This window comes from Danio rerio, chromosome 17 (genome assembly GCF_049306965.1).
Source record: "Danio rerio strain Tuebingen ecotype United States chromosome 17, GRCz12tu, whole genome shotgun sequence".
Classification (NCBI taxonomy): Eukaryota; Metazoa; Chordata; class Actinopteri; order Cypriniformes; family Danionidae; genus Danio; species Danio rerio.
The window spans coordinates 20,130,859-20,151,153 of NC_133192.1; the positions used below are offsets into that span (position 1 = coordinate 20,130,859).

The following is a 20,295-nucleotide window of genomic DNA, read 5'->3' on the forward strand; positions in this document are numbered from 1 at the left end:
GGTAAAGAGAAGATAAAGTCAAATTGATAATAAACGCCTGAAAGATACATTTTTGAATCAGCCGGGAGAGCAGAGCTGACTGCCGTCCTCGGTGGAGATATATATTCATACCATTCACTGCGCGAGTGTGTGTGTGTGTGTGTGTGTTGATGACGGAGTTGCTCAGCTTTAGTGCTCTAACTTTATTTTGACACATTCGACTGATACTCTTCCAATATGAGCGCGCTTATAATTATCAGATTGCGCATTCATTGTACTTCTCGTGAGTAATATGAGGTAATTAACGAAAATATGCTGTTAAGCTAAATTGAACATTTTAATATATGTTTATTTGTAGTTTTGCACAAATGTAAAACAAAAAACTTGATAATTTTAAGCCACCAGACTTAGTCGGAATGAATTTATGGATCAAAATATTTATGATTTCTGTTGTGTGAGTAGGTTTGTGGCAGCGTATCAGGATTTATGGATGCAAATGTGTTAGTTTAGTGGGAGAATGAAGTACTAGATCTGATTTATAGATTTTTGGTAGAAGATATTAATTAGCAAAATATTTGCATGCTTTTTTGGAGCATTATTAATATCATTATTATTATTTTTTACTTAGATTTAATTTGATTTTACAAACTAATTAAAATAATCAAATAGGAAATATTTAAATAATTAATTAATATCTCAAACTTGACTTACAATATAAAATATAACAGATATAAGTCTATCAAAAGTCTATTTCAAGTCTAATTTAAATTATTATATTTAGGAAATTAACATTTAAAACATATAAAAATAAACATATGAAAACTTAGATTAATATAAAAAATTATTATTATTATTATTATTATTATCATCATCATTATTATTATCATCATCATCATCATTATTATTATTATAATATTATTGTATTATTATTATTATTATTATCATCATCATCATTATTATTATCATCATCATCATCATTATTATATTAATATTATTGTATTATTATTATTATTATTATTATCATCATCATTATTATTATCATCATCATCATCATTATTATATTAATATTATTATTATTATTATTATTATTGTTATTATTATTATTATTATCATCATTGTCATTGTTATTGTTATTAATATTATTATTATCATCATTATCATCATCATTATTATTAATAATAATATTATTATTATTATCATCATTATTGTTATTATTATTATCATTATCATCATTATTATTATTATTATTATTATTATTAATATTATTATTATTATAAACAATATTATTATTATGTTCCGTAAACGATGCCCTATCCTTCAAATATCTATCTGAGACCTTTTTTTTTCTCCTCGTACTCTCTTACCCAACAGTAAACATCCATCCTCTTCCAGGCTGAAGTTTACAGATCCATTTAGTGTACAACAGTGACATCTACCTTCAGAGATGAGAAACAGCTTAACATAACACAGGACAATAGAGAGCACACTTTTCATGCAGGTCATAGAGTGTGTATGTGTGTCTGTGTGTGTGTGTGAGAAAGGGAGAAAGAGAGAGATAGAGCGAGCGAGTGAGCGAGAGAGAATATGTTGGTAATTATAGCTATTTATGTTAAGAGAAAAGACCTAGTCAGATGGCGAAGTGCATTCATTAACATTTACTTAGCGGTGAAGTCATTATCCTCTTTCCCACTAACAGAGAAGGTAAGAGAAAAAAAAAGAAAAATATTAATGTGCCGACACAATGACAAATATGAAATCCAGGACGCACTTAAATAGGATGTAAGGTAAGTGTAAAAATGCAGTTTGACTGTTGGAGGGAGAAATAAATGCGCTTGCTGCGGCGTTCGTGACTAATTCTCATTGTCATCGTGGTAAACAAAGAAATGATGCAAGCAAGTCTGATTGTTTCCAAGATTCTTTCTGTTGCAAAGTATCGGTTGATTGTGTTGTCTGAAAGAATTATTTATTATCAAAAATTAAGCTATATTTAAGAGCTCTGTTTGCTTTACTAATGCATTACTTTTCCATTTTGAAAATATATGCAAATATGAAAAAAAATGCATTTAAAATGTAAAATAGTATCTTTGAATAATAAAAAAAAGACTTCAATTGTATTGCAGGAATTAAAAATAATATACAATACAAGCAGTTTTTTTTTACTGGCATCTCAAATGCTGAGTAATTTACATATATTAGCATATAAAGTAATTGGCACAGATGCCAAGAAAACACTGGAAAACAGATTAATTGTCATCCACCAGCCACAGTGACATTGTTAAAAATGAGATGCTTTTAAGAAGCCAATTATCAGAGAGTTTCCAAAGTAACCCTTTTTTCATCACTGAATATCAACTTAAAGCCAGCTTCATCCAAATATGCAATGATTACGTATCCAATCCCAAAAGTCCCTTCACATGCATGCACACAAACACTTTCATACTGCATATATATCATTATTTATTATGTCAAATATAGTTTTAAGATAAGTTTTTAATAAGCTTAGAGGGTGTTATATAAGATATATCCATCTTTATACTGCAGGTAAGTTACAAAATAAATACATTTGCATGATTTATTATAAAATATAAACACATTTGAATATTTTTTTCTTTAAGTTATGCTTAATTATTTGTTAAATTATATTTGTTTATTAAATTAAAGCCAGCTTCATACTAATATGCAATGATTACATATCCAATGCCAAAAGTTCCTTCATATGCATGCACACAAACACTTTCAAACTGCATATAAATATCATTATTTAATAATTAGGGTCTCCGCAGGGTCTTAAAAGGGATTAAAAGTTGATCAATCAATTTAGAGGAATTTAAGGCCTTTAAAAAGTATTAAAGAAATCTTGAATGCTCTTTTTACAAGTTACTAAATTTTGTATCATTTTTGATTCTACAATGTATAGCTGTATGCTAAGGTTTGCCTGAATTTTATCTGAATATCGGGCTGTTGTGTATTTTATGAAATCAATAAAATCCTACAGTTCTACTGGCACCATTTAGCATTTTTATTTAGTTAGTTTTTATTTAGTTAGGGTTGAATAATGTCTTAGTATAGAATTAGTTTCTTACAATCAGTATTTAGTAAATATACTTTACATTAAAATGTTGTCAATGTTATTGGGTGAAACCTAAAGTGGCGATTAGGTTTTAATATGTATGGAAAGATTTTTTAAAAAGGACTTGAAAGTTACTGAATTTCCCTCCCTGATTCCCGTATATACCCTGAATATGTCAAATGTAGTTTTGAGATAAGTTTTTATAAACTTCCAGGTGTTATATAAGATATATCCATCTTTATACGCTAGGTAAGTTACAAAATAAACAAACTTGCATGATTCATTATAAAATATAAACTTATTTGAATAATATTTGTTTACGTTATGCTTAATTATTTTACGTTACTTTTGTTTATTAAATTAAAGCAAGCTTCATACACATATGCAATGATTACATATCCAATGCCAAAAGTCCCTTCATATGCATGCACACAAACACTTTCAAACTATATATATATATATATATATATATATATATATATATATATATATATATATATATATATATTTAATGTCAAATATAGTTTTAAGATATGTTTTAAATAAACTTCCAGGGTGTTATATAAAATATATCCATCTTTATACTGTAGGTAAGTTACAAAATAAGCACATTCCATATAATCTTTCAATTTGCATGGTTTGTTATAAAATATAAGCTTATTTGAGTACTTTTTTTGGTTTACATTATGCTTAATTATTTGTTACATCATTTTTTAAAAATTAAATTAAAGCCAGGTTTATTTAAAAATATGCAATGATTACATATCCAATCCCTAAAGTCCCTTCACATGCATGCACACAAACACTTTCAAACTGCATATATATCATTATTTAATATGTCAAATATAGTTTTAAGATACGTGTTTAATAAGCTTAGAGGGTGTTCTATAAGATATATCCATCTTTATACTGTAGGTAAGTTACAAAATAAATACATCTGCATGATTCATTATAAAATATAAACACATTTGAATATTTTGGTTTACATTATGCTTAATTTTTTGTTATATTATTTTTGTTTGTCAAATTATAGCCAAATTCATACAAATATTCAATGATTACATATCCAATCCCAAAAGTCCCTTCATATGCATGCACACAAACACTTTCAAACTGCATGTATATATATAATTTTTTGTATTTAATATGTCAAATACAGTTTTAAGAAAAGGTTTTAATAAACTTTCAGGGTGTTATATATAGATATATTGATCTTTATACACTAGGTAAGTTGCACAATAAACATATTCCATATAATCTTTAATTCACATGATTCACTGATGATGTTTACCTTAGTTATACTTCATTTTTTGTTACATTATTTTTGTTTATCAAATTAAAGCCAGCTTCACACTATGCAATAAAACCCTATCCAGTCGCAAAGGTCTCATGCACACATACACTTTCAAACTGCATACATCTAACATGGTGAAATACAATGTTTCAACAGTTATGCATACTTCCATTGTGCTATGTAAGGTCATTTAGAATGCTTTTATGCTTTTTTTTTTTTTTTTACAATAAAGCAAAGCATTTAATGCAAACTAGAGGTTTACAGATTTTATTTATTGCAGCACATCATAAGAGAATGTGTTTCCGCCAGGGTTGAAGAATATTCATATGTTTAGGTCTCAAATGTGTCACCTGCCCTGTATGGAAGAGTTTTTGAGGCATATGGGCACAGTCTTTCTCTCTCTCACACACACACACAAACTCTCGCTGGTAATAGATTCTGCTATGGTTTGCTGGAGCTCTAGTTTTATCCCCTGTAATAATTGGATAGTGCCTCCATTTATAAGGCTGTCCAAGGGAATGCAGAGTGAACAAATGAGCTAGTTTAGTTGCCAAGACCACTGCTTGGGGAGAAGGGCTTAAATGACTCCCATTTTCACAGCCATTGTGCAATGGCTACCTTAAATAATATTGAGATTACACAAGGGAAGGGAAGACACGCTGAGGATCTATTGTGCAGATAAAAGGAAAATGGAAATTAAAAGGTTTTTGGGGGGAAATAGAAATGAATGATTGTATAGCTGGACAATGAAACAACAAATTGAAGATGTACTGATAGATATTGATATGTTAATTCATCTTTGATACAATTGATAGTTAATTCTTTATTTACATCTCTCTTAAATGTGTGTTGTAATCTTATATACATCCAATAGATTTATTTATTTATTTTTTATTTAATTCTGCCATAACATTTTTTATTTTTTGTTGTTATTTTCATTATAGAAGAGAAATACAAAATTTTAAATTTATTTTTAGAAATAAGAAAATATATTTTAATTTTGTGTTTCTGTTCTATAATGATAATAAAATGTGTATAGTATGCAATTTTTAGTAAAAATATTTTATTATCGTTTATTTTCTTTGATTTATTTTTAAATAATGAAATGCATTTCAAGACCTATGGAAAAATATTAAAACATAAAATAATACAAATTACAATTATGTATTAAAAATTAAGTGAATTTTTTAAACTAATTTCGAGAGAAGCATGTAATATGATTTAGCACGGCTGGATTCTCATGTGTAATCAGTAATAATCCAATCAGATTGATCCAAGTTGACAATAAATAGACCCATTTTACCCTACTGCCTTATCTTCATTTTAGTAGATCCCCCTTCCACCCCATCTCCTCCTTTTCCTCCCTTTTCTGGAGTTTTTGGAGACCTACTTGATCTCGGACCCTCTTTACATGCATATATACCAGGCGAGAGCCTTGGGCTCAATTATCTCCGATTGTCTCTCCCGGGACAGCATGCCAAATCTGCTACTCATGCCAAGCATATCTAAGTGTGAACTCTTGAAATATATATAAAAAATATAAAAATTACAAAATTTAGGGGAAAGTCATATATTATTAGTATAATGTGTTTTGTTTACATTTTTGTATTCATTTTATTGATTTTGGTTCTAATAGTAAATTGTAACTCTTTTAAAACAAAATACAGTAGATATGTAAACAGGGTATCTGCACGGTCTTAAAATGTCTTAAATGCCAAAAGATATATTTTAGGCCTTAAAAAGTCTAAAATCTACTGAAATATTGTGTTGTAGGTCTTAAATCTTTTTATTTACTAGGTCTTAATTTTTTTTGCTCATGTATAGCCACCCAATCTTGCCATTAACCCCCTTAAAAATAAAGTATTATTAAGTTATAATCACTTAAGGTAAGTTATAATGTTTTTTCACAGGTCAGGTAAAAATCTTTTTCAACTGGGATATTTAAAAAGATTCTTTAGCATTTATCCCTGTACAAGTCGAAAATCTCATTTATAATGGTCTTAAAAATTTCTTAAAAAGTCTTAAATTTAACTTGATGAAACCTGCAGAAAATCATTCCACATAAATCAGCAGATATTGTTTTTAACAAATTCTCTGCAGAAATAGCAAAAAAGGTCCACAGATTCTGTCTGGCCTACTCATAAATACATGCACCACAATCAGCAGAAATTCAGTTTAGCTAGCTCTATCATGTCACACCACAGGACGACCTGTTTTTTTAGACCCCATCAAATAGCAGAAGTGTAAATCTGGGCTGTTTACACTCTCAGAGACGTCCAACCTCGGCCAGATTCCCCAAACCTCTCAGATTCAGCTGGTCTGAGAAAGCCTGCTCTCCTTGGCCCTTCATTCTCAGCCTTATTTGTATTGGTTAATGACTTTATAATTCCTGGCCAGCGGGAACCTGCTTTTATCTCTATTAGTTTAGTAGCCTGGCAAACAAAGGGAGTCTGGGGCTGGTGGCACCGTGCCAGCAGGAGCCGCCACCATAAAGGCTCTTGTCCATCTGTGTCGCCTTCAACGCAGCGTCACTCCTCCTCTTTCCTTTCCTTCTCTCCACAGAAACTTCTGGTTCATATTCCTTGTATTGATCTCGGCGATGGCCAATGAAGTGTGAAAGAGACTTCTGTTTTCCCCGCAATGAGAAAATGACAGCTCGCTCAGCGCCGACATGTATATATAGAAAAAAAAAGCACTTGATCGCAAACATCCCAGGGTGACGTTTCAAAAACGAGTCTCCGAATGTGACCGAAATTCATTCGCATTGTCAGGCCGGGGATGCGATATGTTGATTAGGGCTGAAATGAACCGTTTACCTCCCATTTTTTGGGATGTTTTTCATCTCTTTGAGGGTCATTCATTTCATATGCTCGGAATATCATTTGGACTCAAGCGGGCGTTAATTTGACATTTGTAATGCGTGCACGATGTTCCATGAATGCATTCATAAGGCCTGAATCTTGCAAACTTTTTTGGCGAGGCCTCTTTATTTTGCTTTCCGTCTCTCTCCTTTCCCCCCTCTGTAACGTGTCAGAAAGACTGCATCCTTCTCTCATCTGAGATGCTGGTCAGATCAGGGGGCCCTTCATTGTATATTTTACCTTGGAGTTGTTTTGATCTCGCTGAAGACAGGGAGCAGCTTTTTTTTCATTTCCCTTTCTCGTTTTTTTTTTTTTTTTTTTTATTCCTTCGGCAGCCCGTGTGTCTTTTGCATGCATTGTCTTTGAACAATGCTCTGTTTGAACAGTGCGCTCGCAACTCAGGATACAGGCGCGCTCGACGGATCGACTTTTATCACCTGCTTTTCCCAGTGATTCTATTAACGCTTCTGTTTCATTAAAAAAGGGGGACGCGGCCAACAGACAGGCGCACCGGCGAAGAGACAGACAAGAGTGACTTCAAACAAAGTCAGTCGCGAGATTGCCACTGCGCACAGACAGCCCTTCATTCAGGGGGACTGACAAAGCAGGGCCGGATGCTTGTGTGTGTGTGTGTGTGTGTGTGTACCTGTGAGGTGCTAAATCATTAATTAGAAGGAAGCCACTTCTGCCTCGCTAATGCACTGTTGCTAATCCATGAGTATTGAAACATATGGTCCCACAAACAAGCTAGTCCAACAGGCTGAGTGGGTCAACAGTTATGTTTACTCGCCGAGTTCGCCATACATTGAAGCGCAAAGATAATCAGATTAAAATAAAAGAACAAAGGGAGATTGGGATAATTAGATGAGAATCCCAATCTAGAGCGTTTTTATATTCGTGACTGGAAATGTTTGAGCGTTTTTTAAATGTTGACGTTGTTGTTAGTAAAATTTTGATGTTGTATTTATTTATTTATTATAAAAATTAAAAATTTATTTATTTATTATAAAAAAAAAAAAATTTATTTATTATAAAAATTATTTTTTGAAACTAAAAAACATTGTTATTGTATATACAATTCCTATTGGTATTAAATAGTTACAGTTAGTCAGAATTATTAGCCCCCTGTTTATTTTTTTCCCAATTTCTGTTTAACAGAGAGTTTTTTTTAACACATTTCTAAACATAATACTTTTAATAACTCATTTCTAATAAGTGATTTTTTTATCTTTGCCATGATGACAGTAACTAATATTTGACTAGATATATTTCAAGACACTTCTTACAGCTTAAAGTGACATTTAAAGGCTTAACTAGGTTAATTAGATTAGCTGGGCAGGATAGGGTAATTAGGCAAGCTATTGTATGACGATGGTTTGTTCTGTAGACTATTAAAAATATATATAGCTTAAAGGAGCTAATAATTTTGTCCTTAAAATGATGTTTAAAAAATTTAAAACTGTTTTTATTCTAGCCGAAATAAAATAAATAAGACTTTCTCAAGAAGAAAAAATATTATCAGACATACTGTGAAAATTTCCTTGCTCTGTTAAACATAATTTGCAAATATTTAAAAAAGAACAAAAAATAAATAAATCCAAGGGGGGCTAATAATTTCGACTTTAACTCTATTATTATGAAATTACTGGAAATGAAAATTCTTCTAAATAATTAATGATAATATATATATATATATATATATATATATATATATATATATATATATATATATATATATATATATATATATATAAATGATTACTTCTGAAATGGTTTGTGTGTATATGCCCTTTTTATAACGGACTTGATCTAAAACACAAGGACAAGAATGAAACAATAAAAGTGCAGCAAAAAAGTTTTACAAACTAATTTCGAGAGCAGCACAAGATCACGACTGGCATCTCATCTCTAATCAGCTATAATCCAATTAGATTGATTCAAGCCTACAATAAATAGACACATTTCGCTGCCTTATCTTTATTTTGGAAGAATCCCCCCTTCCACCCCATCTCCTCCTTTTTCTCCCTTTACAAGGGGGAGCTCTCGAGACCTACCTTATCTCTGACCCCCTTATATGCTTATTGACATGCATCAATTATCCCCGAGCTCAGGGTTCTCTCTCTATTTAAGTGCTGTTTTGGTGACGCATGGCACGGTGTTGCACGATCGCTTTACAACAAGAAGGTCACTGGTTCTAGCCTCAGCTGGGTCAGTTGGCATTTCTGTGTGGAGTTTGCATGTTCTCCCCGTTTTCATGTGGGTTTCTTCCCAGTGCTCTGGTTTTCCAAAGACATGTGGTATAGTTAAATTGGGTAAGCTGAATTGGCCATAGTGTATGTGTGTGATTGTGTGAATGGGTGTTTCCCAGTGATGGTTTGCAGCTGCTGTGTAAAACATGCTGGATAAGTTGGCGGTTCATTCTGCTGTGGTGACCCCAGGTTAATAAAAGGACTAAGCCCAAAAAAAAATGAATAAATAAATAAATCTTAAATTGATTTGAATATTTGGAAATATTTGAATATTCTTGGTAAAGTAAATAAAAAAGTTGTGGAAAGTGTTTAAGGCATTTTAAATCAGACTTTCATGTAAATTTAAAAAAAATGTAAATTTAATCCACCCTTATAATGCGAGTCAACTGTTCCCAACACAGTGATTTATGTGGTATATACAAAATCAGTACGTTTCTGAACCATGGAAACCTTTATCAGAATGGATTTTTAGAAACCCAAGAGATTACTGATTATTAAATGTGCATTAAGTTTATAAGATACGCAATAAGTCAAAACAAACAAACTGAAAATGGTAGTATAGTATCTATTAAATCATTACTTTCTATTTTTTCTATGCTGAATTAAAAAAAAAATCTGAAACTAGGACAAATATGAAATAAAACCTATGAACATGTTTTTGATAAGTAGCCAGGATAACTCAGGAAGGCATGACAAAGTTTCTGATTTAAAAATTCAAATCCATCCTTAAAGAAACCCTTCATATTTGTTCAAAAGTGTGAATGCTGCATCTGATTGGAACCCTGTTCACGTGTGTTGTTGTTGTGAGCCGGCAGTGAGTCTGCTGCAGGCAGCGGCGCTGAACTCTGACTCTGGCACAGGAAGTGAAGTCAGCAGCCGTGTAGCTGCTGCTCCAGAAGGCGATGGCTGTGCTCGCGGCGGGGCTCTTCCTCCCTGCAGCAAGGTTGGCACGGTGTGGAGGTGCTGGTGGCGCAGTGCTGGTTCTGGCGCTCTTGGCTGCTGCGAGCGGTGCGTGCCCTCTGTCATTCATGGGGAGTGGCTCTGTCCAACTGTCACTTCCTGACAGGCTGATAATCAATCTCTTTATTAACTGCTCTGCTGCAGACGGGCCGCCCGGTAGGGAGGGTGGGCAGCCTGTACCGTATACCGCAGCACTGGGCTCCGCTGGGGTCGGAAAGGTTGGCACCGTGAGGCGGCACCACTTCCAGGCAGAGCCCATCCTCGTCACTGTTAGGAATCACACCAGAACTTGCCCGGTCATAATTTATGAAGAGGAAAGGGGCAGGAATATTAGTGACATTTCACAAAAGGTCCATTGGTAATAGAGAGGAGTAGAGATCTCATTACATAGTTTTCAAACCAAGCTACTTTCTAATGGTTTGTGCCAGAGACTTAAAAAAAGATGGACAACACATGTCTGTTCTCCTTCACTGCCCCATCCAAACTCATGCAGAACCAACCATAAACCTAAAATCTTGACACCACAATCCACTTTTTAAGGATCAAATACTGTCAGATTTAGACCTACCTATAAACCATTTTAATGGAAAGAGATCATACAGTAGTTTTCAAACCAAGGTGTTTTCTGATGGTCTGTGCCATAGACTTAAAAAAGATAGACAACACATTTTCCACTGTAGAAAAATGAAGCTGACATGTCCTGGGTATGGTCACTGGCATCTTGCGCTGATAACAAGAGTTTGCTCTGTAGTAATCATCAGTTGAAGCATAGACTTAAGACAATGATGTTGCCAAAAACACAAAAATCTCATATACATGACACCCCTAACACGTACAATGCATGCACATGATGTACAGTTTTCACAGATTCACATTTCAGGCATTTACACGGATGCTGCAACGCTAGTGGTATCAAAAACGTCCACTTTAAAACCAGTTTAAAAAAACAAACAAACATATTTTCAGTTCCTAAAACACCATTGTCATGTAAAGAAACAGGGAAAACACATTTTTTGCTGAAAGCAATGATGTGTCAATGGCCCAAAGGAAGTTGACCTGTCATATGCTGTACCAATGTCACGCACTGCACTGCTTGAACAATAACAGTAACAATACAGATACTAGTCTTCAAGACAGAAGACATGCCTTGTTCACCAGCACCATCTTACTAGACAGCCCCCATCCAAACTCATGCAGATCCAATCAGAAAGCTAGAATCCTAACACCACAATCCACTTTTTAAGGATTAAATACTGTCAAATTTTGCTAGAAAAAATGGTGCATACATCAATGTGATAAGAACTACCTACAAAAACATTTTAATGGAAAGAGATGGTCTGTGCCATCGACTTGGACAACACATGTCTGTTTTTTCCTAGAAAAATGAAGCTGACATGTCCTGGGTATGGTCACTGGCATCTTGCACTGATAACAAGAGTTTGTACTGTAGTAATCATCAGCTGAAGATGTAGACTTGAGACAATGATCTTGCCAAAATCAAAACGTTTTCCATTGCAGTTAAAAATAAAAAAAATAAAATCACATTTCAGGCAATAACACGGATGCTACAACGCAAGAGTTTTCAACAACTTCCACTTTGAAACCATTTTAGGAAAAAAAAAACTGTTGAAGTCAGAATTATTAGCCCCCTTGAATTATTAGCCCTGTTTATTTTTTTCCTCAATTCCTGTTTAACGGAGAGATCTTTTTTTTTTTTACACATTTTTAAACATAATAGCTTTAATAACTCATCTCTTATAACTGACTTATTTTATCTTTGCCATGATGACAGTAAAATATTTTAGTATATATTTTTCAAGACACTTCTATACAGCTTAAGGTGACATCTAAAGGTTTATCTAGGTTAATTAGGTTAACTAGGCAGGTTAGGGTAATTAGGCAAGTTATTATATAACGATGGTTTGTTCTGTAGACTATCAAAAAAAAATAGCTTAAAAGGGTTAATAATTTTGTTTGTAAAATGGTGTTTAAAAAATTAAAAACTGCTATTCTATCCGGAAAAAACAAAACAAAACAAATAAGACTCTCTCCAGATGAAAAAAATTATCAGACATACTGTGAAAGTTTTCTTGCTCTGTTAAACATAATTTGGGAAATATTTAAAAAAGAGAAAAAAATTAAAAGGGGGGCTAATAATTCTGACTTCAACTGTATATATTTATTCACCTTATACTTCACGTACGAGCGGGCACAGCCCTTTTAATCTTTTTGGCTTAAGACTTCCAGTCTCATTCACTTCAATTCATTTTCATATTATATTATATTTTTATATTTTATATTATATTCTAATAATTCTGACTTCAACTGTATATATAGTCCCTAAAACACACTTTCACACTTTTGGCTGAAAGCAATGTTGTGTCAATGCTCCCAAGTTAGTTGACCTGTCATATACCAATGTCACACACTACATTACTTGACAAATATAACAAACAATACAGATACTAGTCTTCTAGACCGAAGTCATGCAATGTACACAGCATCTTGCTAGACAGCCCCCATCCAAACTCATGCAGAACCAATTGTAACATAAAATCATGACATCACAGTCCACTTTTTAAGGATCAAATAATGTATAATTGAAATAAATAATAATAATTATAATTTTAGCAAAAATAATTATTTGCTAGAAACAATGTTTCATACATAAATGTGATTAGAACTACACGAGAAACCATTTCAAGGGGGGGAATAAAGTGTAATTTCATTTTGTATTACATATACTGCAGCCAGCCACAAGCGGGCGACTGAAATGTCTTGTTTTTTATGTGACCAGTGCAGCAATATTGTATGACCAGCTTAAACTTGACTGAGAATTGCATGGCAAACTTTTCCCCTTATGAGAAACTCCTGAATGCTCAAATTCGTGGATTTCGCTCACAAAGATTTTGCCGAGCTCTGGTAAATGTATCGAAACCTGATGCCACACAAGACAGCTATGATCCACTTCCAATGTTTGCTAGCTCGTCCCCACCAAATTTTACATGCCTATGTGAGCCAGGATTGCTTTTTTACTCTCGATTATCGCTCACACGTCAATTCCACATGAGCTAATGGAAAAGTCATGTCGGACTGATGAAGAAACAGTGGCGTATCGCATTAAATATGAATAAGCTACAACTCTATCACTTTCTGTTGTTCTTAGGATGACTTCCTGATGGAAACGCAGAAGACTCTGCTTAGCAGGATCACCGATCTGTGCGCAGCAAACGCAACGGCTGCCAAGGGCACGAGTCTCCAGCCTGCTCCTCCAGACCCACCGGACTGCACCGAGACCACCGATGCGCTTCCCACCCAAAGTCTAGAAGACATATAAGCATAATAATTCTACAGCAAATAACGATAACCATAAAACTCCAAATCCCAGTAATAAAGCCGAAGCTTCTCTCCCTAATGAAACAGTGGCCCTCCTGCTGTTTCCTGCCTAATGTTCCCGCCGAGGCTTCCTCCACTTTCCATAAAGCAATTTTGCAAGCCCACTCCCAACGTGAATCATCTGGAAAGGAAGAGAAGCCTCTCCCTCCATCTCTCCTCGTGTCCCCGGAGGGTGACGCTGACTAAATCTGTGTTGATACAGAGGTGTGCTCTAAATCCTGTTTGCTCGGGCTCCATCTCCCCTAATATTCACACTCGTGTATGAGGCCCCTTCCCTGCCTGCGTCTGCTAATGTGGCGTATCGTCGTCTGGATGACAAGAAGACATCGGCGAGCGCCTCAAACTCCCTCACACGTATCGTTTACTGCCGGCGCGGAGAATCACAATGTGTGGGAAGGAGAACATATGTTAAATTTAAGAAGCTGGGATTTACCTCTGCACGGGTCTTAGTTTACACGCGCTACTCGCCGCTAGCCGGCAACAAAGGACAGATCGCCGTTACAGTGCGGAAGCAATGGAAAAGGTGTTACATCTGAAAATATAGGTGGAACTCGCATCATCTGCCGTTTGTCTTTAAATTCAATGCAATTAAGAGCATGTTTGTGAAATGATGAACAACCTTTCTGAGTTAATAAATGAGTTTGACGTTGGTAGATTTGATTTGAATCTCCGTTAACTTTTCCAAGCTCTGTTTAAAAATAGACCTGCGTGATTTTTTTTCACCCTAAATAATTAGATTTAATTTTCACAACATGTGCCATTAATTTATTACCAATTATTGGTGTTTACCTGATAATTCTTCAAAAGGAGAAACTTGAAATGCAGCTGCACGGAAGACGTCTGCTTCTAAAATAAGACAAACGGTTCCACGCGCATTGCATATCAAAAACTACAGTATTGGCACTCGGAGATTTGAATGCCTTTCTTGGCAAATCCCAAATTACTCAAAGATTTGGTGATTGACAGCTGAGGGGGGATAACTGTATTTAGCCAGGGACCATGTTTCCTCGTCTGGCGTGATTTGGGTCTCATGGAGGATCGGCCCCCCTGGTGGTTGCCCCCCTCCTCCTCTCGGCACGGGGCAGGGGCAGATTGACAGAACAGCATGGGGGCAAGCGCCACTGTGCCAACAGCCCCCTCCACGCTCTACCTGATGTTTTTAACAAAGGCTTCCGTCTCCCCAACTCCTCTGCCGAACATCGCCCAGCCAGATTCAACCCACCTCGGCTCCGCAACAAACACATTTTGAAAGCCGATCGCGAGGATGTTGGGAACAGATGCACAGACGCTAGCAATGATGCGGCGTCTACGGCTGCACTCAAAGATAAAATGTCACACACTTTTCAGTCGGAGCCCAAGAAATTGGACAGTTGTTAGTGAGCACCTGCTTGTCATTGACGGGAGGATATTGGCGGCTTGTTTTCTTTGATTTGTATGTTTAGTTTTGTGTTGAGGGAGACCGACCGGGGTTAGCTGTTACAGTTTTTGACTTTAGGAAATGTTCTGCCGTGTTGGTTTGTTTTTAATAGTATGGCCATGAGTACTGAGTTTGGAAAATAATAAAACATACAGAAACAAATTCCAATGTGGAATTTAAATAAAAAATGTAGCTCAGGGCTTGTTGTCACAATTATTATATACAGTTGAAGTCAGAGTTAATAGCCCCCCTGTTTATTTGCTTTTTCCAATATCTGTATAACAGAGAGAAGATTTTTTTCAACACATTTATAAACATAATAGTTTTAATAATTCATTTCTAATAACTTATGTATTTTATCTTTGCAGTAATATTTGACTAGATATTTTTCAGTACACTTCTATACAGCTTAAAGTGACATTTAAAGGCTTACCTAGGTTAATTAGGTTAACTGGGCAGGGTAATTATAGGTAAGTTATTGTATAACGATGTTTTGTTCTGTAGACTATCAAAAATACATATATCTTAAAGGGGCTAATAATTTTGATCTTAAATTGTTTTTGTTTTTTTTCACTAAAAACTGCTTTTATTCTAAAAAAAAAAAAAAAAAAAAACATAAAAAAATAAGACTTTCTCCAGAAGAAAAAAATCTTGGCAGACATACTGTGAAAATTTCCTTGCTCTGTTAAACATCCTTTAGGAAAAATTTTAAAAAAGAAAAAAGGGGGGGGATAATAATTCTGACTTTAACTGTATATATTTTTACATTAGTTAATAGTTTAGTTTTTAGGTTTCTTTTTAAAGTCAGTTTATATACAGGCATGGATACCAAAATAAAAAAAGTAAATAAAAAAAAATTAAATAAAATGAGTCAGGTAAAAGCATCCATGCTATCTTTAGTTTTCATACATGATTGTGTAAATATTTCTCAATGTAAGCCATTTATACTAAAGGTTTAGATACTGACAATTTGGCAAATAAAATACTATTGAATTTATTAAATAAATGTAATAATGGGAGGAATAAAATGTTTACCACATATACAACATGTTTCAATTATGCTAGTAAAATTATGCAAAAGAAAGAAAACTGGAAAAAAAAAACTAAAGGTTATAAATGTATAGACATTTTGATAGATTTTATAATATAATTATAAAAACTATTCACACTGCAGTATATTCAATCCTTTGATCTAATTATCAAATTAGAAAATTCAAGGTAAGCAACTATTTTTACATTTTGTCAATAATTTTATTTGTATTTTTTGTTTTAGTTTAATTAAATGAATTTTTAATAATTTGGTTGCGTGATTTTTTTAAACTCTTTATTTTAATTTTCATAGCAAATACCTTCATACTGTACGGCCTAAATCCTTACAAGAAGCAGATGGACCATATATCAATGTTCTCTTGGAACTACAGTACTCCATCAAAGAGAATTAAGCTTACTACAAAACAAAACTCAAAACCATACCTCACACCCATCTAATACTGATTAAAATACTTGTGGAAGGTTCATACAAAATAAAATAAGGCATAGATGATTAACATTTACAATCATAATATGGAACTGGCTGGGGCAAAAAATTTAATTTGAAGCAAGGTTTACATGGACAATGAAACCAAAGGGACATTATAAAAGAATTCTAAAATAAATAATGAAATCAAATGAATTAATTAACATACAATAGTCTAGTAAAAATCAGTTCAGTCTATCTGCAAAAATAATATACAAGGTTCCCAAATCTTTTTAAAAATGGAGAATTTGTCAGTTAGTGTGCATCGCAGTTCTTTTAAGTGTAACATTTCCAATATAGTAATTTTACCTGGGTTTTAATGAGTTAATTTAAAGTTAAAAATAAATTGAATGCATTTATTATTATATAGTTATATAGTAATAATTATAGTTCTAATTTTAAAATGAAAATGTTTCCTTAACATCTAACTAAATAAAATGTTATTATTTATTCTATTTCATTCATCATCAATTTCATCTCAAGTAAAACAAAAAACTATGTTTCTTGTTTAATTCTCTCTGTTAATGATGCACGTTGCTCTTTTACTGACCCCCTTCCTAGCCGTCATTAATCATTGGGAAGAAATTCTCTGACTTTCCAAAGGGGCGATTGGAGAGGAGCGCATGCCGTCTGACGCACATTTCTTGGAGGTGTTCCCCCGTTTTGATGAATTTCCGGCCTCGGCACCAGCATCCCTGCTGCACGTGTGTCTGCATCTCCTCTTTCCTCCTGTCAACATGATCCTGTGCACAATCAGTCGCGGGGTGCAGATTCGCAGGGTACCTTTCCGCTCCTCGCCGCGTCCTCTGGCCTCACTTCTCCGTCTGCTTCATCCGTGAGTAACACAACATACAAAAATCAAACTCAAACTAGCTTAATGGCCGGATCCATGAAAAATGTCCACTCATGCAGGCCAATTTTTTAAAGCTTAGTTTGCTGAGAATTAAGGTACTATTGAACATACCACCCACAACATAATTTACTAGAAAACCGAAGACACGTTTTTTTATGTTGTTTTTTAGCGATTTTTTTTAACAATATTTTTACAAATTTTGTGAAGGTGCATTCACTCAAAAAAAAAAAAAAGTTTGCTATTTGTTCAAACTACTTATTTAAAATGAGCTGAAAGAACACTTCTTGAGTTTTTTTGGGGACAACTTAATAATTTTATGTTCAATCCACTTAAATGTATAAAAAACTTAATAAGTTAACTTAATTCCTTCATGTTGCGCCAACACAAATTGATTGTGTGGAATGCAGTTTTCCTACATTGTTGGCTGTTTTAGGCCTGTCATAGATGTCAAAATGCCAGCAGGTGCTAGGAAGTCGCTGTCTTAATGAGTGAATCAATGACTTGTCAATTCAAACGATTCGTCTAAAACTGTGATTCATTTAGACACGCGGCAAATTACATGATTCAAATAATTGAATCATTGATATAGATTCATTCACAAATGAACAATTACGTTTTTGCTCTACACATATTTGGAACAGTTTGTTATAATCCAAGAGATCAAAAAGTATGAAATTTAAGTCTCGTAAAACCAATTTATTTTTCTTTTTTTTTGGAACTGATGTGTAAAACAATTAGTTTGTGATTATTTCAATAAAACGGGAGCAACTGAACTCTTAGTCATTTGATACTACGGTTTAGTTAATTTTAGTTAACAACTATTAATTCATTGCAATGTCTTCATTCTAATAGGCCTCATCCCACATGATCACCAACGCTTGTCTGTTTTTGCTCACAGGTCTTTAAAACTACAATTATAATATCATAGTAGATATTAAAGTAGACAATATATCACAGTTCTAGTTCCGCAACTTTTTCCATCTGTATATATTCTATAAATCCTAAATAACATACTGTAGCTGATACACACAAATTGAGAATTAATCACATGTTTTTGCTCCAGATTCGTTTGAAACAATTTGTTATAATGCAAGAGATCAATAAGTATGAAATTTAAGTCTCTCAAAACCAATTTATTATTATTATTATTTTTTTAGACTGCTATCTAAAACCATTCATGTATAAAACAGGAGAAACTGAACTCTTACTCGTTTGATACTAGAGTATAGTTAATTATTTCACATACAGTATAGCTGTTAATTAATTGCAATGCCTTGATTCTAATAGTAATTATCCCACATTGAATGCTTGAGTTTTTCTCGCAATATTACAGTAGACAATATATCACACTTCTAGTTCCTCAACTTTTTCCATCTGTAGATATTCCATTAATCCTAAATAAAATACTGTAGCGAATACACTTAATTTTCTAAATGATGTTGTATTTATTATTATGTTATATTATTGTTTAAATCATCCCTCTGGTTGGATTAGATGTTTTTGCAGGCCATATGTTTGACAGCCGTGACGTAGACAATTACATCTCACCACTTCATAATCTTTCATTCTCATCACTACTGCATTGTTGAAGGGAAAATGGATCGATCTCTTTTTCTTTTACTCTTCCAGTCAGCAAGAAAGTAGTAAAAAATGACTTTGTGGGGCAAAAACAAGGTATATCGAACAGTAAACATTATATGCATTTTACTTTTGCTTAGTTTGTCAGCATGAAAGAACCTTTCAATGTAGATATCTAGAATATTATTTTGATACAAAGTAAGTTATAATCCCAGACTCTGCCCTGTAATCAATAAAAAGACATTTTCAGGGCCAGCAAAGTGAGTGCAGCCAATGATAAATATTGGCAGACAAGAAAAAAAAAGTGTCATTTTTGTCGATTGAAGGGAACATAATGATATTCAGAAGGAGACCCCACTGCGACACACACAACTGTTCCTAAGCAACAAAACACTTTCCCCCCTTCCAAATGAAGATGGGTTTGGGTGACTGTTTGCAGACAGATACTTAGTGACAAGAATAAGCGCACAACTTCAAGACTTCTGGATTTAAAGACACTGCAGGTGAATAAGGCGAAAAACAACAAAAACAAAAACCTGACAGTTATCATACTTCCCAGCTTGACTGATTGTGTTAAGATTTGTGTTAAGTTTTTTTTCATGTTACTTTTAAATATGCAAATTAGGCATAATTTAATAAAACGTGCGCCAATTTGCATACATTTCTAGCACAAAAATCGGAACACTGGATGAAGACGAAATTCATTTTGCTTTCTTGTGAGAGCTGCTGATGTAGAGATTTACAGGCTCAGTGCAGGGGATTAAAAAGAAATCACATTTTGAAAAAACAGCCCCTAAAAATGTGCACTGCAATTAAATTCTACAGACAAATCTACAGAGATACAATACAAACATCTAAAAGTGGATGTTTTCTGTCCTTTAAAAAGGAAAAACTATTTTTTTTAAATAATATTATTATGATTTATTGATCTGAAGATGCAAAGATAGTTTAGACATTTTTAAATAAAACACTGAAAATTGATTTTTAAAAAATCTGATTTTAAATAAATAGTATAATCATGATGTACATGTTTTTTTAGATTTTAAATTAAAACTGTAAAAATAATCTCTAAAATAAAACAAAAAAAAAAATCTCAACAAAACATGTTATTGTATAAAACAT

The 20,295-nt window shown here is 33.5% G+C and overlaps 1 protein-coding gene across 4 annotated transcripts in view; it reads left to right on the forward strand.

The window, feature by feature from the left end:
• si:dkey-288a3.2 overlaps window positions 1–20,295 on the forward strand; it is an 83,963-nt gene that overhangs the window by 60,211 nt on the left and 3,457 nt on the right. For 2 of the 4 annotated variants that reach the window (XR_012393320.1, XR_012393322.1), the window contains exon 11: window positions 17,346–17,577. Coding sequence is in view for 1 of the 4 variants with exons in the window: in XM_073928376.1 (XP_073784477.1) it covers window positions 13,580–13,750 (171 nt within the window). In the remaining 3 variants the exon portion in view is untranslated. Of the gene's footprint in view, window positions 1–13,579; window positions 15,641–17,345; window positions 17,578–20,295 lie in introns of those variants that run through there. The other 2 variants (XR_012393321.1, XM_073928376.1) reach the window with 1 other exon arrangement.